Source organism: Brienomyrus brachyistius, unplaced genomic scaffold (genome assembly GCF_023856365.1).
Source record: "Brienomyrus brachyistius isolate T26 unplaced genomic scaffold, BBRACH_0.4 scaffold58, whole genome shotgun sequence".
NCBI classification, from domain to species: Eukaryota; Metazoa; Chordata; class Actinopteri; order Osteoglossiformes; family Mormyridae; genus Brienomyrus; species Brienomyrus brachyistius.
Window position 1 is genome coordinate 542,196 of NW_026042333.1, and position 25,894 is coordinate 568,089.

At 50.6% G+C, this 25,894-nt stretch overlaps 1 protein-coding gene across 2 annotated transcripts; it reads left to right on the top strand.

Annotated features, from left to right (window-relative positions):
• Positions 1-1,224: 1,224 nt before the first annotated feature.
• LOC125724944 (LHFPL tetraspan subfamily member 6 protein) lies at positions 1,225-24,353 on the top strand. Of its 2 annotated transcripts, none has more exons than XM_049001434.1 (4): positions 1,225-1,536; positions 1,979-2,515; positions 21,768-21,866; positions 23,769-24,353. In XM_049001434.1, exons 2-4 carry the CDS (start codon positions 2,131-2,133, stop codon positions 23,885-23,887), a joined length of 603 nt encoding a protein of 200 aa, XP_048857391.1. In that variant the 5' UTR covers positions 1,225-1,536; positions 1,979-2,130; the 3' UTR covers positions 23,888-24,353. The 2 variants fall into 2 exon arrangements, with proteins under 2 accessions (XP_048857391.1, XP_048857392.1); XM_049001435.1 differs by having other exon boundaries at positions 1,225-1,477.
• The last annotated feature ends 1,541 nt before the right edge of the window (positions 24,354-25,894 follow it).

Below are 25,894 nucleotides of genomic sequence, written 5' to 3' on the forward strand. Positions count from 1 at the left end.
TTTACAAACCCCTTTCATTAAAACAGACCTGAAAAACATCTGTTTGCAAGCCAACTGTAAAATAATGAGTCACTATTCAAGAAGCTTAAGCGGAAAGAAATTCCATTGTGTGAAGTGATTTGCTCTGTGAGATGCGTTTTTCCTGCATTCACACTTACTGTATATACTTACTATAAAATCCGGATCTTTCTATACAATCACCCTTACTTCTCAAAACCCACGAAAGTTTGATTACCAATGTGGGGCATACCTGCGGCGTTATGAAACGTATTATTAGAATATGTCCTGTTCCAGTCGAGCTGAAACACGGTTATTTGCATTTTATTAAAAGTCCATTTTAAGTAGAATTATGTGCTTATATTAATTTGCGCAAACCTTAACAATGGCCGTATAATCAGTTTGATGTCTTCTTTCAGATTCAACCGGGTTATGCAATAAAATTCCTGACGTGTTTCTCGTATCTCCGCCATCAGAGTAAGGAATCGTTTCCGCCTTTCACTTTCCGTTTTACTCCGGCCCCTCTCACTTCATTGCTCTTTATCTCCAAGGCCCGGCAGGCGCCCTCATGTTCATTTCTCATCCGTCTTATCTCAGATTGCCTCCCGTTCTTGCTACTGTTGTTCGTCTTGGTGCCATTTCTCCCTGGAGAGATCGCTCTGCTGGGAGGTCGGTCTGCAGCGCACCGTGACCGATGCATAGCGACGTGATTTACGGTTCCGGTTATGGGTGCGAATGCTCGAGGTTCATGCGAGGTAAGTCTGAGCCATTAGTGGAGATTAAAGTAAAGCTGGTGGGGGCAAGGTGCAAGTATGTGACCGAGAATGGCATTGTTAACATAATACTGTGTTTTTCCTAAACAATGTAATTTAACGAAATATTTAGTTATCAGTGTCAAAATAAAGTTTTTAATCCGGAGTGACCAACTCACCTTTCTGTTTTAAATGCGTTTTCATTTTTCTTTAAAGTTGCAGTGCACATGCTATATCAGGGTCAGGTTTAACATTAAGTTAAAATAAAGTTTATCATAAATCTACACGCGTCGTAACACGCGCGGCAGCCAGGCGGTGTTCGCTCCCGCGCGTGCCGGCAGGTTGCCCGAGGGCGTGGTTCTGTTGAGGTCCCGCCCACTGGGCGGGGATTCGCTTTGACTGACAGCTCAGTCGCCAATGCGCTTACGCACCGCCGTCCTTTTTAAGATCGGCGTGCGACGAAGCGCCCAGACCTTACAGTATAACCGAGGACTCACACAGATAGTCGGTTGTGCCGGAGGGAGGTCATTCCGGTCTGTGTCCACCCACAGCACGGGGAAGGGGGCGATCTCGTTTGTGACATTGGCTGAAGGGGACCCGGGAACGGAGCTGGGTCGCCAAGGGGTTAGTGACAGGCATCGCTGTCCATGCTCTTTTAAAACTCAAGCAGTTGGACCCGCGGACACCAGTTGTATACCCCTGTCTGGATGATCTCTCCCTTTTCCTAAGTGAGTGTCGTCTTTCCTCACAACTTAACGGGTTTCGCTGAACGGAGACACTGACTCATGTAAGTTACGGCTCTGCAAACTCCGATCCGCAATCTTTACTCTGTAAAATTTCCAATGCGATCGCGCGGATGTGCGCTGCTGTTCAGGAGCGCGCACAAATGTGTTTGGAGACACTGAAAGGAGTTAATTGTCTTTTTAATATTGTGGTGGGTTTGAATTTCTATATTACACGAATTTATTTCACGCCGAACTGGTTCGGGTAAGACGCTCGAGTGTCATTATGCGATGCTTATAAACACTTGATTTTTATGTTTAATACGCTTGCGGCTGCGAAGTCTAAAACTAGTTGATTTACCTTATTACCCACACAAGCACACGGTTAAACGTGCTCTGTTGTATCTGCAAAGTACTATGGGATATTTATGTTTTTCAAATGCCGACAGTTATGGGATATTCGGGATGCTTAACTGGTTAATATATACTCTTGTTCCGTCTGCACAGGGACCAGCTGACAGCGCGAGGACGAGGCGCGCGGCGCTGCTAGCAGCGTGCGTACAGATGTGGATCAAATAAAGGGCTATACGAAGGGAAGAGAAAAGCAGCGAGAGGAGCAGGAGGGCTCGAACCGCGGAGGGGGGGGCATCGGCGAGGCCATGGCGTCCAGCCTGACGTGCGTGGGCGTGGTGTGGGCGCTGCTCTCCTTCCTGAGCGCGGCCGCCTGCTGCGTGGGCTTCTTCATGCCCTACTGGCTCCTTGGCTCGCAGATGGACAAGCCAGTGTCGTTTGGCACGTTCCGCCGCTGCTCATACCCCGTGCGGGATGAGGAGCGGCAGGCCACGGTCATGCTGGAGCAGTGTGGGCGCTACGCCTCATTCCAGGCCATCCCCAGCCTGGAGTGGCGGATCTGCACCGTGGTGACAGGCGTGGGTTGTGGGCTATTACTGCTGGTGGCGCTTACTGCCCTCATGGGCTGCTGCGTCTCCGAGCTCATCTCCCGCGCCGTCGGCCGCGCCGCCGGTGGCATCCAGTTCGTCAGTGGTAAGTTCCAGCAACCCCCCCCCACTTCCAGGCACCCCCTCCCCCGGACTGCACACCCCCCACACCGTCTCTGTAGCCCGTTTCCTCTGCTCCATAAAGGGATCTCTCTCTACGGACAAGTTGAGCATTCCAAAGCCCGGAATTCCATATGCAGAATCCCACATTCCTTCCCCCTAAACTGGCCCGGAGGGGGGGGGGGGGGAGAGAGCGAGCACGTCATCTGCCCTCTGCCCCTGGGTGGGGCTCAGTCCTTTAGGAGCTGGTCGTATTTTTGTCCCAGCTGGCTCGCTGTCCGCACAGGGCCCTTGGTGTTGTCCGAATGCCCCCGCAGCAGGGTCGCACAGGCCGCCTGAAGGGCCGCTGGTGCTCCTGCCCCCCACCCACCCACAGACATACACAAGCTGCTGAAGGCTTTGCTACGACCCACTTGATTGGCTCGCAGATCTCTCATGCAGTAACCCGGTCCCATCCAGGGAAACTTTAGTGGCAGTGTTTTGGGGAATTTCTAGCAATAGCCTGCAGGAGGGTGGGGGCAGCTGCAGTGGTCTCTCAGGCTCAGGTGGCACAGGTGTCTGACAGGAGATGACCCCTCCATAACCTGGGGGGGGGGGCTGGTCAGAGCTGGGGGGTGACCATTCTGCTCTGCTTATATCGGAGTTTATACTCTGTATTGTATTTGTCTCCCTGGGTAAAACCGTAGTAAGCTGTAAGTCTTTAGACTGTCGTTCCACTGACTTGTGTAACGACGACCTCCCTGCCAAGTCTGTGTGGACTGGAGCGTCCGGAATCTTCCGGAATCTTCTGGCAAGTACATGGCCATGTGAGTTTGAGCATTCCTGAGCAGCAAGGAGAGAGTGCTGGAAAGCAGATGGAAGGGGGGGGCAGATTTTCCTCCTAGCAGTACTCCCATTTGCACACCCCAGCAGGGGAGGCTGCCGCGGAGCTGGGGTATTAGTGAGCTGGACAGTGGAGCAGTTCCCGGAGAGGGGTCAGAGGTCCGATCAGCCTGGGGGGTTTATAAGATGTTTCCGGGGGCAGAGTTGGAGCGATAGAGGAGGAGGCTGTGAACTCCTAGATGTTTGAAGGTTGGGGGTGGGGGAGTGTCTGATCCCGATTGTCTGGACCCCATTGTCCCTTGTCCGCAGGGGGGTGTCTGGAGAGGGAATGGCCTTCTGCTCCCCACAGCAATGAAAGCTGCTCCTAATTCTTCCCATTCACATCCTCGGTCTCTCTGCTCCACTGAGCCCTGACTCGGGGGAAGTCATTGTTCCTTAGCGATGTGAATGAAAACGGCCGATCTAAATCGTACTTTATATCGGCTCCGTGAGGTCGCCGTGGTGACGCCTCTGCTTCGGCGTCCAGAGGAAGTCACTCCTGGCGGTGGAATTATGCTGGTGTCTTTGAGATTGTTGGTATGGAAAGGCGGGGAATGGTTTGTGGGTGGAGTTTGGTTTATGGGAGGGGCACTGTTGTGGGCAGGGCATGTCTTGGGGGAGGGGCATGGTTTGGGGGTGGGGTTAGTAGTTTCTCCGTGTTTCTGCTTCTGATCAATCCTTTCAGGGTCAAAGGTCACCCGGCTCTGCTTCTTGCGGGAGGTAGTGCACGGCGCCCAACGGGATGGCCGGCCTCGTGTCGGCTCCCGCCGGAAGTGGACCTGGCTCAGAACCGGCCGTCTGTCCCAGCTGCGAGATTCTCCGCTGCTTGCAGATCGCCTACGGGGCACACGAGGCACAAGGCAACGTGAGAGCCGCAGGGGAACTTTCTGGATGAAGCGCTGAGCCAGGAAATTTACCGTGACATGGAACGTTCTTTGGCAGCCGGACTTTGTCTCTCTGAACGGAGGTGACTCAGTGTGACTCGGGGTGGCAGAGTTTATCTAGATCAAACAGGAAGCAGAGGGGAGAAACCAAAAACAGGCTCAGACACTCAGGTTAGGCAGCTCAGGCTCTCAGTCTGCCCCCCCCCCCCCCCCCCCCCCCCGACCAAATACAGCCTGGGGGCTGGTGGGGCTTTCTGCTGGCTCCTCGTTCCACTGGGGGTGCAGGGACTGGATTGGCACCTGTGTCAGCTGACTCATTTAAACAGTGTCAGTTCCTTGCACGGACTAGGTGACTCCACGCGTGACTCAAACCTGAGTCACCCATCTGAACGGGCTGCAGCCCCCCAGCTCCCGTCTGGTATCTGGTATGGAGGCCTGATCTCGCGCCTTTAGTTCTGTTGTATTAACATTTCCATGTTAACGGGGTGCCCTGTCTGACCTGGTAATCATTAACAAAGAAAGCAAACAATTCTTGCCGTCAGGCCAACTTCTGCCTGAGGGAGGCGCCGTACGGCCGATGACCTCAGAAAAGATGGTTCGTCCAGTGACACTTTTCCCACCGACGGCTCTAAGGATCGCCACTCAAGATTTGGATGTAAACCCAGGGAAGTACATGGGGGCGGGGCTACAGCATCACTGGCCCCAGCTGAAAGCTGATTGGTCCCCAGAGTGCCCCCAGTCCCGCCCCTCGCGGATTCAAAGCTTATCAATGGATAATGATCAGGTTGGCCCCTCTGTATGAATTACGGCCCCTCTGCTTTCCATCTTTGTTTTCGTGTGGTGTTGCGAATGAATGAATGAATGTCTTTATTGTCATTGCACAGGTGCATTGGCATTGTTTATGTATAAATGGATAAAGTCGCAAAGCCTTTTCAAAAAGGATGCATTCATACCAACCACCGCGGTTCTGAGACGCCGCATCCTGCGATTCCCGGGCCCCCGTCCCCTTCCTGTTCCGGTCATTTCCGCACTCTGTTTCTCGATCACACACTGGGAACTTGGGCCAGTCGTTAATACAGTGGCAGACAGGGAGGCTCCAGAGAGAATTGCAGGCAGTTTAACGTGCTCGCAGACTGGACGCTTTTACGCACTGATGTGTCCCTTCACGTCCCGCTGTTGGTGATTTATGTGGATCTGTATAAGCTGTAATTATGTGTAGGCCTGTTTTGGTGGGCTGGGGGGGGTGTGCTTCTTTCGATTTGGTTAAAGACGAACGGATGGATCCCTGTAGAATCCCTCTTCCCTCTGTGTTACGCCGTTTACGTCGCGTCTGACTCTGCCGATGGACTCCCGCAGACTCTCTGGAAGCTAATCTGCAACGGCATGCCTGCTTTGAAGACTCTACATTCCTGAGCTAAACGGGACACTTAGGGGCCTTTTGTGTTTTGTTGCTGGGGGGGGGCGGGGGGCAAACAGCGTTATGTTAGGAACAGCTGTGCTGAGTTAAAAATCTGTTTGGTCTGAGGCAGGACACGCGATCTGGCTTCTTAAAGACACTGGCAACTCTCACAAGGCCGCTCTCGGGAGTGAGGCTTTGCCAACACCCCCCACCTAATTATAAATAAGAAGGGCCGTGTCCCTCGGCAGCTGGGACGTGCAGAGTTCTGGGTATGAAATGCATTCTGGGTATGAAATGCATTCTGGGTATGAAATGCATTCTCCATGTTAGAAAGCAGTGAGGTGACACGGAGGTGGGGAGAGGGTGGGGGCATGAAAATGAAAAGCAAACTGTGTGACAGAACCTGGAACGGGGGAAGCAGAACTCCTCCAATAGATCGCTGGGTTTTCCAGATCCTTCCGTCTGATTCCTCAGACCACCCAGCAAAGTAGGGCATAGACAGCTGGTGCTTGTGAGCTGGAAACTTCCATATTCTGCTATGTCGCCCAGAGTCACATTATTATGAGAGGTGGAATGGGGATCAGGTATGAAGCACCATTGGCTTAATGATACTTAGGTCGCCTTATTTCCCTTCATTCCGTTGATCATGTGACTGAGCTGATCATGTGACTGAGCTGATCATGTGCCTGAGCTGATCATGTGGCTGAGCTGATCATGTGACTGAGCTGATCATGTGGCTGAGCTGATCATGTGCCTGAGCTGATCGTGTGGCTGAGCTGATCGTGTGGCTGAGCTGATCGTGTGGCTGAGCTGATCATGTGCCTGAGCTGATCGTGTGACCGCACAGATGCCTGCCATTACACGTCTCTCCCACTGATCCCGACCTCCTGCTCAGTGACGGCGCCGCCCTTCAGGACAAAGTGGCTTTGTGTCGCTGATGAAGTAAGGCTTTGTATGGGGAGGGGGGTGGCTTCTGGCAGAGAGATGCACCTCCTCCGTCACATGAGGGATGCCTTGCTTGCATGGTGAAGGTATCTCCCCACGAATCTCCCATTCTTCTTCCTCTGAGTCTCTCTGTTACTTCTCTCTTTTCTCTGTCTGTTCTCGCTCTCTCTCTCCCTCCCCGGCCTGGGGCATGGCATGATAATGGCAGCTTGATAACGCCGGTCACCTTGTTGGAGTTGGAGTGTGCCACATCAGTTGATAAGTGTGGCAGTCACGCACGGCTCCTGAGGGACCGTCCCGTAATGTAACGATGCCCCCACAGGAGTTAAACGCGGGTCTGTCATTTGGATGTCTGTGATTGACTGGGCCCTCATTAGCTATGGCCCCCAGCCCTGGTGGAGAAAAGTTGGTGCCTGACTCTTATCTGGGCTTTGCTGAAGATTGATGTCACAGGAAAACACTGCCCTTCACTTTTCATCCCGTAATTTCGAGACAGTCCCACGTCGGACCCTTCCAGCCAAATAGCCACGTTTTCGGTTTCTCTTTCGAGTTGGAATGTTCCAGATGCTGGAAACTGAAAGATTCTAAGGTTTTAATTTACTAATGAGTTTAGTCAGCTTGTCATGGGTCAGTGTGGGTGTTTATAATGTTACTATATAACTGGATGCTTATTTGTTTTTTCTGGTTTCTATCATATAAAGGCCGATGGGAGATGTCCAAAGGGGAGTCATGAGTGAGGAGTTAATAGATACGAAATGTAAGATTAATGATGTGTAAGTCCCGGATGCTGGAGCCGGAGTGCCAGACCGCAGTTCTTGCTTGCTGTGCGCTTAGTCTGTCAGTTTCCATGTCCTTCCCAGTTCTGGGGCTTGACAGTGAGGCAGCCTGGTGAACAGATAGCACCCCGGCAGTGGCCAACATTCGTGTTAGGAGCCTGTACCTGCTTCATCACTGGGACCACCTTAAGTGGACGCGATTCCGGCACCTGACCTGGCCATGTCGAGGTCCTGGGAGGAGGACCCAGGGTTTAGCGTGAGATGTTTAGTCTGGGATTTGGCGAGGGGTTTAGCATGAGGTTTAGCACGAGGTGTTTAGTATGCGGATTAGCGTGAGATGTTTAGCGTAGGATTTAGAGTGAGGTATTTAGTGTGGGGATAGTGTGGGGTTCAGCGTGAGGAGTTTATTGAGGTGTTTAGAGTGAGGTATAGGGTGAGGTTTAGCGTGAGGTTTAGGGTGAGGTTTAGCATAAGGGGTTTAGTGAGGTGTTTAGAGTGAGGTTTAGTATGTATGGAGGTGGAAGATGATCATACTTTACAGTATTATTTACAGATAATACTGCTACATGCAGAAGGAAAACCTTATATGGTAAAGATTTGGGGGGTACATAAGCATATACTGATAGTCCTGTATTTATACCCCCTACACACAATCTGGAGTAACTGAAATGTTCCCTTTACTTTCGGAAGACGGTCTGGCTCCTTCGAAGTGTCTAACCAGCTCATCTTCATGATCAAATGCTCTGACTGCGGCGACAGCGCCCCACGATAATTGAAACCGGAGCGTTCACATTCGGTCTGCCAGATGTTTCGGTTTCTGACACTGGTGGGGAGGGGGGCCTAGTTGTGGCTTGTCTATTCCAGTGCCTCCCTCCCATCATTTAGGGGGTGGAACTGAACCGGGATATGACATTCATGGCAGAATGAATCCCAGGATGTTGGACAGCTGAGTGTGTGGAGGGAAACCAAAACATCATCCCCCCCCCCCACCTCAGCCCCGTCGGCTCCTCCCCCAGGTCCACACCTGGTTGTGCGTTAGAGAGAGAGAGAGTCGGATGGAAAGCACAAACCCTCCTTGCTGGTTTGTCATGGAAACAGCAGCGGATGAAAATGAAGAAGATCAGCGCTGAGCCTGAGGCGACAGAACTAGCTGGGGGGCGTGGCTGGGGGGCGTGGCCAGTTAGGTGAGTGACAGCGGTCAGGTTTCCTCAGCCCTCTGGACCTCATCCAGGTCATGATGATGATGTATTGCGCTTTGGTGTCTGTAGGTGGGGGCAGGGAGGGGGGGGGGTACAGCATTAACAGGGAAAACGTTGGCAGCTTAACTACTATTCACAACCACTCACTGTAATTTTGTAATTTATGGCTGTAAGAGGTTATTTTCCGCGGCCTTGAAATAACAAAGCCTTTGAAAACACAGGGTACCGGTATTCCTGGGGGTAGTGAGGAACCATAATTACAAATAGGAAGGGGACGCCCACCCCCTCCCGCCACAACTGGACCAAACAAAACCCGCTTTCAGTTTAGACATCTGCAAGGGGAGGAAGGGAGCCTGGCTCGGGTTCGAGGTGAAAAACAGAGGGTAGGGTTTGCCTATGGCAGTCATTTCTTTCCGACACACTCTGTCAGTCAGGTGGGGGCTGGTCAGGCTAAGGAACACAGCTGACAGCTTGGGGTGTGGGGTGTACTGGGGGGGGAGATGTACTGGATGGGGTCATTTGCCACGTGCCATCGCTTCCCATGTGGGGGTCATTTCTGTGTGACAGTAGGAATGCCCCTTGGGACCTCCCCCCTGCCTTCGTCAGTCAGCTGTCAGCCAAAACTAATCCACCTCCCAAACCCGACTCTCCATCTCCCTCTCCCCACCCCAGGGAACCTCCAGCAAACAGTGGTTGGTACTGCCCCTCCTCCCCCCGACAGAGTGGAATGAGATCAGCAGATAGGCAAGGTGGGGGGGGGGGGGGTGTTTTCCTACCTTTTCCCGTGACCCTGCTAACTATTTTCTGTGTTCTTTGTCCATCTGTCTGCTCAATAACCCCCGAATCCAGCATCTGTAGTGCAGTTCCACCAAGAAGTAACCAGCAGGGCGGCGCCACTGCCTTTGATGGCAGTCTCTGCTTACTGGTGCGAGGTTTTTTTTTTTATCCATTTTGAAAAACGGTAATTATAAGCTCTTCATCGCAGTGTTCTTTGGTGGGGAAATTATGTAATGGGGTGTATCAGGTCAGCCGGGGCAGACGATGGCTGAGGCTGCTCACGGTCTCGATCTTCCTCTCCATCCACGGCCCGGAGAGTCATTCGATGTGCGAGGTTCGGCCTCCAGCTGATTGCTTGCTGAGCATGACACGTTTTCCCCGGAACATCCAAAAGCACTTGTTTCCAGAGGAAGTTTCTTCTCTGCTAGGGGTTGGCTTGTGGGAGGAGAAGGCTCTGCAGATGAAAGGGAAGAAGAGAGGGAGAGATGCGAGGTGCGAGGTCTGGAGAGACGGATTGTTTGTGACAGGGTAACGTCAGGTTCCCTCTGTAATGAGGCAGCTCGCCCTGTCCGGTCTCTTTATTCCTGTGAAATATCACATGGTGAGGAAAAGGCTGGTGCTTGGCCAGACTCCGGGGGGGGTGGGGGGTGGGGGGGGGCAGTGGACACAAGAACGGAGTGGGACAAACAGGATCATGTGGTGATTAATGACCAGCTCGCCGCAGCGATCGATATGAATCAAGCAGGCAATCGCTTTAAATTGAACTTTATAACCGATGGAGATTCGGAGCAAATTCCTTATTAAACTCCCAGACTTCGTGTTAATCTCCATCAAGTGGGGGAGGGGCGCTGTTCATCTGGCTCGTTTACTTGTGTTGGGGCACTCTGTGGGGGGGGGGGGGCGGTTAACCAAGCAAGCTGACAGAAACTCAAGGGGGCATCGGGTCTAGGGTGTAAGAACCACTTAATACACTGATTAGAGAATAGAGGTTTACGATTAGGCAGGGGGCCCCGGTATTAGGCTAACTCCTGGTAGAGAACGTTAGCTTCAGGCTAACTCCAGACAACCTGCTCGCTGCCTCCATCGACACCAGCTCCTCTTTCAGGCGTCTAAGTCAGGCAGAGCTCACACTCCTGGCTCCCAAAGGGCCCTGCACTCATGTGCCCTGAATCCATCTTAACTGCTCACTTTAGTGCTTCTTCAGATTGCAGCGTATCTGAGTTTCACAGCCGCCGTGGCACGGGCCGCTGTGTTCATACTGTTCGGCCCCTTTAACGAGGCTTTTTCACCGTCGTGTTTCCGAGAAGGGCACGCTTGTAAATAACGTGTAATTAACGGCTAACCGTGTCAGCTAGGCCCGGGGAACGTTCCGGAACGAGACACAGGCACAGTGAGCCTGTTGTGCCCTCCCGCCGATGGTGGACTCTGAGATACGGTCAATTTCACCGGTAAATAACGAGGCCCTGTAGATATTCATCTGGCAGACAGCACCCTCCAACAACAGGAAGCGAACTAAGAGCACCTTTCCTCTCTCAGAGGGAGACAGATGACTTTTATTAAGGGTTAAATTAAACACTAGTCGGTGACAACCCCCCCCCCCCACCAGCTGTCTCCCAGTGGGACGTCCCGCTGCCTGGCAAGACAAATGGGGGGCGACCCAAAGGAAATGGGGGTCAAGTGGAGTGAGCAATGTAGCATGTTCTGGTGGCGGGGAAACGAGTAGCATGATTGGAAATCGGTTACTGTGAAATGGAGATCACCGCCCCCCTGCCCGCTGCAGAATGGTGCGTCCCGCGGGCTGAGACCGAATAAAGTGTGTAACGGACGAGCGGAACACAAGCATTCAGCTGAGGTTCCGTCTCCCTGAATAATTAGCCCCTTTGCCAGCATATTTGAGGTGTTTATTCTGCATGAAACACTGCTGGCTCGGAATGATTATTGTTTTTATCCGTTTTATTTAATGCATGCTTTCTGGCGCCTTTTTCAGTCCACCAGCAGATGTTCAGCACGGTAATTATGTTAAGTCGTGTCCCGCCGGTCTGTAGGGCGGGTGTGTATGTATGTGGCTGACAGGCTTGGGACACTGGTGACCGTTGACCCCTTCAGCCCCTGACCCCCACGGGTGGTTAATGCTTTTTCATGCTGTTGTGGACCAGCTCGATGGGGGGGGGGGTACCTCACTGATGGAAAAAAAAAAACAGCACTACCAGAAAAAAAGAGAACAGTAATTCCCCCCCCCACCCCCCCCGCAAAACCAGTTGATCTGCCCCAGTTGTGCACCCCCTAAGGCTCCGATTGGGGACACCCCCCAGCGAGGATTGTTCATTGTTTGCCTCAGCAACCTCGCTCTCTGTCATAAATATTCATTGCCCCCCCCCCCCCAGTCTTTAACTCTTTGAAGTTTGCTGCCAGCCTGGGGACCAGGTCCAAGATGAGAGTCAGAGGGGGACTCTGTGCAGCTGATACCCCACACTTGTTGGCCCCTGTATCCCTCCCAGGCCCCCACTATGAGCTCATATCCCCCCCCCCCAGCCCGTCGATCCAGGGCGGTACCCCTGTGGAATGGGGTTACATCCCTGGCGTTGCTCCATACTGATCGTCATGGTGCTAAATCAGGAGATGACGGACGGTAATCTTGGTGACGGACTCTCCTTTGTGACACACCATGTTCCATACTTATATAAATTCCATAGGATATGACGGTGATGTTTAATTGTGTCCAGTAGTGGCCACAGATTTTACAAACACAGCATCACTGGTGTGTATTTTTGCTGATGGCCGCTTTTTGACCCCCTGCGCTCTAGAGGGGCGCTGCTGAGATCGAGCTCCCCAGCGAGGCGAAGCCTGACCATGTCCAGATGTTTCCAGCGTGTCCCGCGAGCCACTTCTGAATGGAGCCATTGTTGGATGGTCAGCAGAGGAGAAACTGGAGTACTTCCTGTTTCCCAGCGTCCTCTGCTCCCGGCCGAGCTGGAAAGCTGAGAGTCTCTTTGTGTCTGGGGGAGAGGCAGACGAGGGTGACCTGCTTTTCAGAGCCCGACTCTCTTCACGGTTGCTGCTGTGCTTGTTTTGGGCGTGACGTCTCAGCGTCATGTCAGATTCTTCTCCAAAGGTTACGCCAGGCCCTCAGAATGGATCTGTCCTGCCCTCTGGGACTGGTGAGACTGGTGGGACTGGTAAAATATTCAAACATCTGGTGTGGGATTTCGCTTCAGAAGATGGCGACGTTTATAGCGTAGAAACTGGCCGGGAGTGGAGAAGGGATGTTGCGACGGTATCCGTGTGACCTTTGAATAGGGAGATCAGTCAAGTGGACAGGGCTTTGTCCAGCATTAAAAATGAAATTCACTCGGGGGGTGGGGTCTCACACTCAATATTTAGTCTTCCCACCGTCATGCTGAATCGTCAGTGCTTTGGGGGGGGTGGTGGTAAATTTGCAATCCTTCACCAGGCTTGCCGAAGACTTCCTTGCCTCGATGCACTTCCTTGTCTCGCTGCAGCCGTCTGAAGGTGACTGCTGGTGCGAGACCCCCACATTTCACACGGCCTTGTTAACCGTGAAAGGCGCATAAACCGTCCGTGCCCTCATTAAGGGGGAAGCTGTTCCGGCTAATTATCTGACGGCGTCCTTTCAGGTGCGAGAAAACCGACAGTCCCTGCGGGTTTTTGTGCTTCTCACACTGCAGTCTCCATTTTTATATCACCCTGAGTATGTCGGCTGCCTGTGGAATTGGCAGCATCTTATTCTGGGAAGTGGTTTCAGCTGCTGAATCACTGGGCCAGTTTCATAAATCTTACAGGAAATGAGTGCAGTAACCAGGTAACTGGAAATAATGTCAGGTGGGTGTGCAATTGCATGGCTTTTGACTGAGAATTAAAAAAATCACTTAGTCTTCCTCATTCGTGGGTCCGGAGATTATTTAATTTCACTGGAACTAATTCCAGTAATTCGGAATTCATAACAATGTGTCATGTTGGATGTTGACCTAGATATTGGTGAGGTGATGTCCCATCACACTGATCTGTCACCTGATCTGCCCCCCCACTCTGTGACTTAAGTTTCCAGACTGTTGTTGCAGCTGTGTAGGTTACAGCTTCAGACAGGACGTCCTGACCTCTGTGACCCCCCGCCCCCCCCCGACCTCTTTGTCCCCATCTTGACCTCTGTCACCCCACCTTGACTTCACTTGACCTTTACTAATACGACTAGGAAGGCAAGTTTGAAAAGCCCTGTTAATTCGGGGTTAGTTACAGTGTGTCGTTCTGTGTAATCTGTGAAGTTACTGCAGAATCTCATTTTCTATTTTTGGTGGTTGAATCGTATGCGAGGCCTGATAAGCCAAACAGCCAGTAAGAAAGGGGGGGGCATTCTCTGTGGAGTCTGTCTGCCCTCCCCCGCAGGCAGAATCTTCAGCAGAAAGATGACTGACCCTTTTAAGGCAGGGGATTTTATTAGTTTAGTAGATCCAAAGCAATGTGCCATTTTTGGAGACGGCAGAAGCCAGACAATCTCTAGAGTGATTTTGGGTTAAGGGGCGACGGTCAGGGACCCAAAAGTGAAATCACGCAACCGATCGTGGGATTTAAACCAACAACCTTCTCATCACAGGCGCAGCAACCTAACTTGCTGAACCTGAGATGTGTGTTTACATCATATTGTTTCATAGCTGGATGGTGGGTGTGAGTGCTAGACTTAGAACGTGGCACTGTATAGAGTGGCATCAGAAACTTTATGGCCCCCACACACACCACGGCGCGTTGTATGTCCATCCACGTCATTGCATTTTCATTGGGGGGGGGGGGGGGGGGTTGAGTGGGTGGCTATTAGGTTGTAGCTTAATGGCCTATGAGAGGACACCTGAACCAAGGAACAGAGAGGTTCTGGGTGTTGTTCTGTATGTAGCTCAGTGGTTTAGGGATCCGTGCCCAGAAGGTTGTGAGATCGAATTCCTTAGCTGGCGGAGGAATTATTTTGCTTTGGGGTGCTTGAGTAAGGCCCCTATCCCAATTTGCTGTCTGACCCCAAGCTTCCCTCTCTTCTATGCTGCTTGGGGCTGCTAAATGAATCGGTTGTTTTTTCACAGATGGTCTGGTTTGGAGCTCATGCACGCACACGGTGTCCTGGGCCTGCCGTCTGACCTCAGTGCCGGCCCGCATCCGTCTCATTTGTCCTGGGATTGTGGGGGGAGCAGGAGTTGGGACACATGGCACTGGGGCACGGAGGCATTTCAGCCCAGTGCGCAGGTTTCCTCCTGATCTGCTCTGCAGCTGTGCAGGGACTTGGCCTGGACGCGTCGACCTGGGGAACCAGTCATCACGCCGGCGGGCTTTTGTTTGTCAAACAGCATTTTTACTACTCGCTTTCCCAGAAGCGCGTGCCAGGAAACATTCTCCCGTGCCGTGACAAATGGAAGCAGAAAAAATGAATCCAGAAAAGGAGTGTGAGCAGAGGAGATCTGGAGGTGATCTGGCCTATTTCTTGCTGCTCTGGACTTGATCCTCACTGCAGTTCGGTGATTTATGATGATGTCATAATTCTCCGACTTATAACTGCAGTGAGAAGCAGCTCTCTCAATGTGTGTGCATCTCGCTGAGTGAAATAAATTAACAATCCTAATTAGATTTTAGTTAATAACCATTACTGTGACACCCTTTCACCCACTCGTACTTTTCTTCCCCGTCATATTAGCAGAAATACATAATGCGACCGTCCCCCTCCCCCCCCCCCCCCCCACAAGCCGCACGTCGTAGTACAATCAGGAGATGAACTTTACGGCGTTACCCTGATTCACAATGCACTCCCGCTTCTATAAATAAAACCGCTTCTCTGAACTCCCCGTTTGGCATCCCGGGCCGTGGGAAACGCATACAATCGCATGCAATGTTCAGAAGCATGCTTCACATGACGCAACATTCCTTTGAAGTATGCATTTGGTGTACAGCCTGCATTGGTAGTTTAATGTGATTGACTGGTGGAATTACGTTCTGCAGGGTGGCGGGGGGGGGTGAGGGCCTCACGCGGCGTGACCCGGAATGTTCCCTATCGTGGGCGGCAGAGCTGATTGTTAATTCGGTCTGTATTCCGTTCGCTTCTCCGGCCGCCGGCTTCTTTATCTGGGTCATTTTTTAATTGCCGGGTTTCTCTGGATCGCTCGACTCAAAGCATCATCACAGTGGCCTCCAGCCAAGGGTGCCGGGGTGGGCGGTGGCTTTGCGGCAAGGCTTGTGTTTATGGGGGGTGGGAAAGTCATTGTTTTGCTGTGTTTGTGAGAATTGCAGCTTTGCCTGTTGTGCCGCATGTGGTTCAGCTGGCAGTTCGGAGTTTCTTTGCTTTTTATCACAACGGGCAGAATATGCACATCACTGCAGGCCCACACTGCACATACTGCATGGGGGTGCGTGTAATTACAGGGCATTTAAGCTGAGCAGGATTGGGAAATTCACTAGATTGATCTGTAATTATAAAGATGGAAATTTAGAAACAGCCAAAGAGATTTAATAAATTATACAATGTATTCATTTATGTAATCCAATTATATTTATTGTTTTTCAGTGATTATAATGGTTGGAAAAATATCAGTTATTGGAAGCATTGTTTGATCAGTTATTGGAAGCATTGTTTGATGGCTTCCCAGGCAGTCGGAAGGTTGGCTAAGAAGGTAATGATGTCACATGATGAGGGCGGGATCTTAGTATCTGGGCGTCACATGATGAGGGCGGGATCTTTATATCTGGGAGTCACATGATTAGGGCGGGATCTTAGTATCTGGGCGTCACATGATGAGGGCGGGATCTTAGTATCTGGGCGTCACATGATGAGGGCGGGATCTTCGTATCTGGGTGTCAGATGATGAGGGCGGGATCTTTATATCTGGGTGTCAGATGATGAGGGCGGGATCTTAGTATCTGGGCGTCACATGATGAGGGCGGGATCTTCGTATCTGGGTGTCACATGATTAGGGCGGGATCTTAGTATCTGGGTGTCACATGATGAGGGCGGGATCTTCGTATCTGGGCGTCACATGATTAGGGCGGGATCTTCGTATCTGGGCGTCACATGATTAGGGCGGGATCTTCGTATCTGGGTGTCACATGATGAGGGCGGGATCTTCATACCCGGATGGCTTCCCCCCACCTCTCCCACCCCATGCTCCTCTCAGACTGCCAGCTTCTATATATTTATGAGATGGCACAGACCATCCTGAGTGAGTACTGGCCAAGTGGGAGGCTCATTAACAGTGCCCCCCCCCCCCCCCCCCCCCCCCGCAAGAGAAGGCATCTCACAGCTGCTCCTCCACCCTGATGCTTCCAGGCACCCTGATGAATTGGAGGGTGTAAATCTGAACCGTAAACTATCACATTACACTACAGCATCAAAACAAGGTCGTCACACAGTGTTCCCCAAACCAAAAGTGCAGTGAAGAGATACCGATAGGTGTTACAGGACTGTCTGGGATTCTTACATCCTCTTTGAATGCTGCCTGAGATACTGACATCCTCTGTAAACGCTACCTCTGATTCTTACATACTCTGTGAACGCTGCCTTTGATTCTTACATACTCTGTGAACGCTGCCTCTGATTCTTACATACTCAGTGAACGCTGCCTTTGATTCTTACATACTCTGTGAACGCTGCCTCTGATTCTTACATACTCAGTGAACGCTGCCTTTGATTCTTACATACTCTGTGAACGCTGCCTCTGATTCTTACATCCTCGGTGAACGCTGCCTCTGATTCTTACATACTCTGTGAACGCTGCCTCTGATTCTTACATACTCAGTGAACGCTGCCTTTGATTCTTACATACTCTGTGAACGCTGCCTCTGATTCTTACATACTCTGTGAACGCTGCCTTTGATTCTTAGATACTCTGTGAACGCTGCCTTTGATTCTTACATACTCTGTGAACGCTGCCTCTGATTCTTACATCCTCGGTGAACGCTGCCTCTGATTCTTACATACTCTGTGAACGCTGCCTCTGATTCTTACATACTCAGTGAACGCTGCCTTTGATTCTTACATACTCTGTGAACGCTGCCTCTGATTCTTACATCCTCGGTGAACGCTGCCTCTGATTCTTACATACTCTGTGAACGCTGCCTCTGATTCTTACATACTCAGTGAACGCTGCCTTTGATTCTTACATACTCTGTGAACGCTGCCTCTGATTCTTACATACTCTGTGAACGCTGCCTTTGATTCTTAGATACTCTGTGAACGCTGCCTCTGATTCTTACATACTCAGTGAACGCTGCCTTTGATTCTTACATACTCTGTGAACGCTGCCTCTGATTCTTACATACTCAGTGAACGCTGCCTCTGATTCTTACATCCTTGGTGAACGCTGCCTCTGATTCTTACATCCTCTGTAAATGCCAGTTGGGATTTTACATCCTCTGTAAATGCTGGCTGGGATTCTTACATCTTCTTGCATCCTCTGTGAATGCCATCCGGAATTCTAACCTTCTCTGTGAATGCCATCCGGGATTCTAACCTTCTCTGTGAATGCCATCAGGGATTTTTACATCCTCTGTGAATGCTGGCATCAGTACACAGACGATATGCAGTCAGTCTCCCCCCTGAACTGTCTGCCTCCCCACGCACTGCCTCTGTGATCAGGTCTCCATGCCAGCTGGGTCCCTGTTTTGTACCAGGCTTACAGGCCAGTAGGGACCATTCATTGTCACACGACTACAAAGTCAATGGGGTTATCCAGAGTCACTTATACATGTGTTTCTTATATATTTCACTGCCTGTCTATACATTGTTATGCAGCTGTTGTATATTACATGGCTTTTCAACTCACCAAGGCTTTTTCACTCACGGTTACAAAAGTTGGTTCTTTCCTGGTATTTAATCCAGCACGATTTTGGTTCCAAGCTTTATGGCACCTGTAACCATGTACCCCCCCCCCCCCCACCCCCGTCCCAGTATGACATAAGTCAGTTGTGGAAAAAAGAAAAGTATCAAGTCAAATAAAATAAAAACTCAGAGCCTGCAGCTTAACTGCATTGGGAGCAAAGCATGCTGGGAAAGCAGTTTGCCTGCGTTAAGACTGGAGCGGGAGCACGGAGGGGGCACCGCGAGGTGGACTGTGGGGGAGATTTATGCAATCCGGGGATGGCAGAGGTTAGCATCAGGCGTGGGAGGATTTCTCATGCTGTTAAAATCTGACTGGGCTCAGAGGGACGGCTGGAGTTTAAAGCAGGATCATGTTTATGCCGTTAAACTCTCTCGGCAAATGGGGCTTTTATGTTTTCAAGTGCAGAAACATGGCTGCCTGCGAATGAGAACGTCTCTCTGCATGAGGTCGCATTTGATAAAGACCTCGCCCTCCCCAGACGTACATCTGCAGCGTGGTGAGAGTTTTTTAATTGATAGGAATTTCCGCTAAGACTGAGTGGCCTTGCATGGGGCCGAGGTGAACCTTTAAGCAGGACTCATGTTCTCGCCGGCCACGTGATCAGCGTAGCAGCTGTCCATCAGTGTTGCTCCCTCCCAGGGAATGCTGGGAGTTTGGCATCACTGTCGACTACTGGATAGGATCGCTCACTAAAGCAAGAGTCCCAGTGTGTGTTTAAAACACGCTCCCCCCCCCCCACCTTGGGAATCACAGACACACAGGGGCGTAAGGTCAGTCCCACACCGGCTTTCCTGGATGATTCTTGTCATGAATCCTGATTTTCCTCTTTTTCTCCCATGTCCCCCTCTTCCCCCCCACCCCCCTTCATGGTAGGCTGCCCCCCCCCCCGCCCCCCTTCCATTCCCATTAGAAGATCCTTCACTTGGCCGGCTGAAGGGCCCTGGAATTTGCACTGGCCCCTCTCCTCTTCTTTCTCGCCCTGCGTGGCGTCTCTCCCTCCCTTCTTCCCTCCCTCCTTGTCACTCTCTCCCACTCTCTGAGTACCGCGTCCGAACGCCATGTCAGAGGGCTTAGAGCAGCGTTTCTCATTCATGCTGAAGTTGGGGGGGTGGGGTGAGGGGGAATGAAAGCCAGAAGGATCCCTGGAATGTCAAGATAGGGAGCAGAGTCCTGTAGGAGCAGAGGAGAGGCAGCAGCACCGGGAGCGTGCCGCTAAACCGCAGTCCGGGGAGAGTCTCTCCCTCCCTCTCTCCCTCTCAGCAGATGGCTCTTCACCGCTCCTCTCGGCCCGTCTCTATGACAACCACCTCCAGAGCGGCATGTGAGGGTATCTGAAATTTGTCACAATTATGCTGTTTGTAAGCGGTACATAAATAACTGGAATGATGTCCCATCACTTACGGTCCTCAATGGGCATTCCCGGGTGGGGCCCCGTGGGACCAGGAATGCTGGTACTCTGCGTGTGGCAGCAGCTGGTGCATTGTGGGTCTGTGCATGGTGCCCAGGTCAAAGCCGAGAAGCGTAACCGAGTTTAGGTGCACGGTGTGATATCACTGCCTCTGTAGGTATGTCTGTGTGCGAGTGAGGGATAGAGTAGGAATACTCCACAGAAGATGTGAACCTCAGATTTTGGCTGTGTGGGATAACGATCTACCTCCCAGTATGGCAAAACAAAAGCTGAATAATTAATAAAATCACTCCGTAACGAAGCTGGCGGAGGAAGCAGAGTGTTTTTTTTTTATTCTAAACATTCTAAACAAAATTTATCAGCTTCAAAATTTCCATAGTCGGTATGGAGACTAGCCCTCCCCTTCCGTTTACTTCACGACATTCCTTTCTGCGAAGCTCACTTTTTCCGTCCGCCGGTCTGCGGTTTGTGTTTAAAGTTTGGTGACATTACTGCATGTGGCTGAACCTTGCCTCTGTTTGTCCCGGACCAGTAAAAGCATCGCTGTCGCATTTATTTACAGCAGTCCGGTGTGATGTCCCAGGGTATTATGGGAAAAAACTTGCAGGCGGGGGCAAACTAGGAGCGAGCAAGCCGGACAGTGACCAAGGCAGTCAGGTCCCGGGACCACAGTGAGCCCAGTGGTCCAGACCCTTGAGCACAGGTGCTTGACCCAAATTCATTTTCACGTGATTCCCTTCCCAACTCTAAGTGTCTAACAAAGGCTTAGTAATTAACCACACAGCTTTAATGTTTTACCCAACCGTGTGGAGATGATATCCATGTTTAACAGTAGTAGCTATGTCATGGTTTCAGATATAACTTCTTTCAGTACATAAGATAATGCAATATTGTAATGTATATCCATATGACCCCCCCCTTCTTTTACATATGCATGCCTGGGGGGTCAGGCGCACGTTATGATTCCTGTTGCTGCCCCAGGAAATTAAAGCCAATTATGGGTCCTTTTATCTCACAGAGTTACTGGGGGCTTGAAAGAGAATCTCTGATTGTGTTTATTTTCGGAGTGAATCCTGCACCCCACCCCCACCCCTGTATCCTGTGGATACCCCCAAATTGCAACTGGATTAGACCACATCGTGGTTGAATGGGCCCCCATGATTTGCTGGTGGATGAAATCTTTCACGGGCGACTCGTTCCGTTCTTAATATATAATTTCCACCCGGCGACTGGCTCCCCATCCTGCAATCCCATAATCCTTTTCTTCAGGGGGATCCTTAAAGACTCCAGAGTAATCCTTTTAATTTGCAGCCCCCTCCCCCGTTTGTGAAGCAGGCGGAGGTTCACGGTGTATTCAAGAGATACGTTACACTTACCCCCTCAGATTTGTTTACACACTTCAAGTGGTCACATGACCTCAGCATCCACCCCCCCCCTTCCCGCCCACCTCCAGGAAGACTGAGGTTCATTATCTTAGACTCTAGGTAAGTTAGCTTGGAAAAGTAATTACCACACTGCTAATTGTGCTCATGGATGAGGGGATCGGTCTCGCTAAGGGGACCAGACTAAATTAGCCCCGTTCTTCGGCATCTGGAGCAGGATGGCCTTTGTCTTCCTGGGTTGTTGTTTTGTTTCTTGGTAACAGTCGAGGTCTGTATTCCGCATGATGCTTTTAGTGCACCTGCCCATGCGAGGATCGTGATGGGGGCTCTGAGTGTGGGCCGGCCCCCTTTGCACGTTTTCTGGGCTCTTGAGAGGCCTGTATGCCCCCCCCCCCCCACCCAAGACCCAGAGCTTATCGGATAGCGGCGGCCGGATTAGCCGCGGCTGCGGGTGCCGTTTAATTAGCCCCCGCTATCTACATTCGCATGCAAAGCCGCTGCTAAAGGGCCAGGCCTGTCGGGCGGCTCTCGTGACGCATGGGTGCATGCAGGGGAAGCGAACGGACAGGGATTAGGGTCATTTAAATAAAAAGCCCCCGGAGGGGGGGATAATCTGCCCACCCTGTATGGTCCCACCACCCTCCATCCCCCAAGCTTGGGCACTGCCCTCTCTGGGTCACATGAAGAAAAGGGCCTGACATTTTGCTCGCCGCGACTCCTAACCTCCTCTGCTATGCCCACAGGTCTGCTGATCGGGTCTGGGTGTGCCCTCTACCCCCTGGGATGGGACAGTGAGGAGGTCCAGCAGACCTGCAGCAACGCCTCCGACCAGTTCGAGCTCGGTAAGTCTCTGCCACGATCAGCTCTCATGCGAACAAACGAGACCAACACCGAGAGGCATAATTTTGAAAGGGCACTGGGCGTGGGATCCATCAGACCAGCGTGTGTTTCCCGCAGGCCTATGGCTGCCCCAAAGAGGCCCCATGGAATTCTGGGCCAGAGGTGCTAAAACACCACGTTTGTTATGGGCAAACAGGGGCTCCATTTAGCTACGTGCTGTAAGATTCCAGGGCAGCCGCGAGATAGGTACCTTCCCGGAGGCGGGAATGCTGCGGGAGACCCCTGCTGTGGCGTGGTGCTGAAGTGAACAGACAGGAGGCGCTGCTGCTCCATCGATCCTCCTGGGGGAGCAGCCTGTGACGCCTCCCTCGGAGGTGTGCGGTTCCCCGTTTACCTTGTCACCTGACCACATGTATTATGTTTAACATCAAACAGAACTGATCTTTATCTTCTCCAACATTCATCATTCATTATATTGCATCCCTTCTTTCTTCCAATTACAGACGCTCCTCTACTTACGAACGAGTCACGTTCCGAACTGCCGTTCGTAACTTGAAATGTTCGTAAGTCGTCATTTAACATCATTTTAAGGGTGTACGCAAGTACAAAGAACTAAGATGCTGGGAGTACGCACGCTACGCTGCTGCGGGGCGGGAGTAGCAGCCGGAAGTCGTACTGGGCGGAATTGGCGCTAAGAAAAAATAAACTGATGTTGTGGACAGGAACGAACACAACTCTTCGTTCGTATGTCTGAAAGTTCGTAAGTTGAAAGTTCATAGAGGAGCATCTGTATACCTTATATTACAAATTTTCAAATCTTGTGTGGCTCAGCGAGTTCGGATGCGATCAGAAGGTTGCTGGTTCAGATCCTGGGGTCGGCAGAGTGGATTCACCGTTGAACCCCTGAGTGAGGCCCTTAACTCCTTATTGTCCCTCAAAAACATATGTCGCTTTGCTTAAAAGCGTCTGCTACAGTTAATATTCACTGACATGGTAAAACGTGAGTATGCACCCGTCTTTGTGTCTGTTGGGTCTGTCAGTATTCAGTGAGCAGAGGGTCGTGAGCACGCAGGGCCCAGCCTGCTCTGATATTCTGGGCACCTGAAAGCAGAGGGAGGTGTGGATTACACTCTGCAGGAACATCGCAGCTACAAAACGGCCTGCAAATCCATTTCAGAGATAAGTGCCTTGTTTGGATTCTACTGAAGCAGCTGCTTCATGCTGAGGGACAGATGAGGCGGATCTGCGGACAGAACATCAGTATGTCACATGACCAGGACCATACGACGGGGGAATATCAGACTTTTTCAGAGGGGGACAGGAGGAGGGGGGGAGGAATGGGCCAGCAGACGACCTTCTGGATGCAGTCTGAATATGCTCCTTTGACTGGGGAGGGGTGGCTGCTGCCCTGATGTTTATCATTCTCTGGTGCTGAGGTACAGGGAAAGCAGAACAGGCCCCGCGGGTTGTACCAACACCGGGAGAGGGGGGAGCGGTCTAGCATGTCAACCTGCGGTCTATCCACAGATTCGCATTAAACATCCTAAATGTTTATGGATTCTCAGCCTCGTGGCATTGGCTGATGTGGATTATGATTCAGCGCAGCACAGATCAACGAATGGGGAAGGGGCACCCCCCCAGTTCTGGTTATAGTCTTTCCCGGAACGGTGGCCCCATGCGGGTTCACGGGGAGGTGAGGTTACAAAGCAAACGGGAAGAGGGCCCCTGTCTGCCCTCATGATGTCACTACGACATTAATTACTCTGGCCAAATGTTTATTCATATATGCACAACTTACTGGCTGCAGTCTTAAAGGGGAAGTCTCTCTGAAAGAGAATGTGGTGCTCGGATGTTCCCAATCCAGCTGCTCCTCTTAACGCCCCCCTCCCTCCTTCTGTCCACAGGCTCCTGTGAGATCGGCTGGGCCTACTACTGCACGGGTGGTGGAGCCGCCACCGCTATGCTGCTCTGCACCCTCATGTCCTGCTTTGCTGGGAAAAAGCAGAAGCAGTACCCCTACTAAGGGAGCCCAAAACGGGAACAGTCACGGAGACCGCTAAAGGCAGACCGCTGGAGAGCCAATCGGACTCCATTTCCCAGCATGCCTCACCAAGGACTTTTTTTTTATAAGGGAGTTACCTGTCGGGCACACACTGTGTCGCGGTGCATGTTTCCGTTAGGAACGCGATGAATTTGACGACTGTGACCTTGCAGGAACTGAATACTGTTTTGACTGTGTTACAGACTGCGCTTTCCTACTCTAAAAGGACCAATCATCCTTTTGTATCTGTCCAGCAAAATACACATTGTGTGTTTTTTTTTGTCACTCTTGGCCGCTGTAGAGTATCATGTCCCGTAAATAGTACTTACATTGTTGTGGAGAGATGTTTTAATTTATTTACTCCTGCTTCTGTCTGTCCTGTAATCGCCTTAAACACGCCATCCTGTATTAGAGGGACATAATCATTTAAAATACTTTTGGCAGTCCAGTATATTAAAAGCCTTTTCAGTTACAGAAGTCCGTATCAATACAAGACTGACTATATTGTATGTTTTACTTACCAGTTTGTGTACAACGGTATCAGTATACACTTTTGTATAAGCAAATAAAATCCAGTGTTTATTCACCATGTTTATAAATAAAAACTGTTTACTCAAAAACACGAGAAATTTGAAATGTTTAAAAGTAATTCAATTTCCGTCGACGCAGGTTCAGACCTCCTATTCAAACTGAACATTTAAGTATGTTAAATAATGACAGGCTTGTGCATCTGTTTGTCTTTGTGTCGAAACTGAAAAAAAATCACAAGAAAAAAATGCTCTAATCTCCCCTTCATCCTATTTTTAGATTGAAAACTACAGGGATATATTTGGTTTATCTTCGTCTCTACATAAAAAGGTAAATTCTCCCCTGAATGATCTGGGATCAGTTCCATAATCACGTAGTTCAGTCGTATACGAAGGAAATGGGACTAGATGCGCTATCTGCATGGGAAGCTTATCGCCGGGTTTCAGCAATCTTCGTATACGAAGCCTCTGTATGTCTTACTGTCTGTTTAATGTGTTGAACTATAAATCGAAATTTCTGAGAGGGTATATACGCTTCCTCTGAATCCTGTTTCTCAGTTTTTCATGAACAACGCGGATTTTCATTTTAAAGAGTGGATCGGGGTACTAAGTAATATTCATGAGGGTAACGCTACCTCATTGGTCTGTGAACAGAATACTTATGAATATTAATGAGCCCCCCGAACCACCCTGTAAAACGAAAATTCGCACCCAGGACACCTGGGGTTTGAACATGTAAATTCATCCATTACTAAGTACAATGCAGCCTACACGGCATAGTCTATATTCAGAGGACATTGAGATTCACCCCTTTTTCGAGCGGCAATCTGGGGAGTTCATTAGTAAAACACGTGGAGCCGAATCCTTTACGTATCCTTCCCAGTGGAAATGCTCCGGTTTCCCTGCCAATTTGCACACCTTTCACGTGCTTTAGTGATTTACCTCATTGCCTCGTCTTTCTTCCCCACCATGCAAAGTGGGACAAAGACGGCCTGACGAATCCGGGTCGGAGCCACGCGCTGTTGCTGCAGACCAGGTACCCCAACTGTGACAGTTTTAATCTTACATCGGACAAGTCAGCAGAAAACGATCGTTTTAATGCCTGTGACTCACCTTTAATATTGTAGCCGACATACCTACCATCGCATTTTGGTTATATCGTTACACGGACCTCTGGTTTGATATCAGACCCGCACCGGCTGCCTTGTTTAAATACAGAGATGCCATTGTTTAGACGATCACATTTCACTAAATGATAGAAATAAAAAAAAAATACGCCCCACACCAAACTGTCTATAAATGCTGATCCTGTTTGGGTATCTTTTTAACTTTTAAAGCTGAACACATTCGTCCGTTGATTTTTATTAAAAGACAAGTGTAACGCATTTATTAAAACACTAAAGCATGTTGGTTTTCCATAGTTCCTCAACAGCGAAATTTCAATGTCTTTTATTTTAGGAAA

Bases quoted from the DNA above. Each gene is read 5' to 3' on its own strand.
- LOC125724944 (XM_049001434.1), top strand. From the start codon at position 2,131: ATGGCGTCCAGCCTGACGTGCGTGGGCGTGGTGTGGGCGCTGCTCTCC. The intron at 2,516-21,767 runs GTAAGTTCCAGC...CTATGCCCACAG, and splicing joins TGGCATCCAGTTCGTCAGTG to GTCTGCTGATCGGGTCTGGG. The intron at 21,867-23,768 runs GTAAGTCTCTGC...TTCTGTCCACAG, and splicing joins CTCCGACCAGTTCGAGCTCG to GCTCCTGTGAGATCGGCTGG.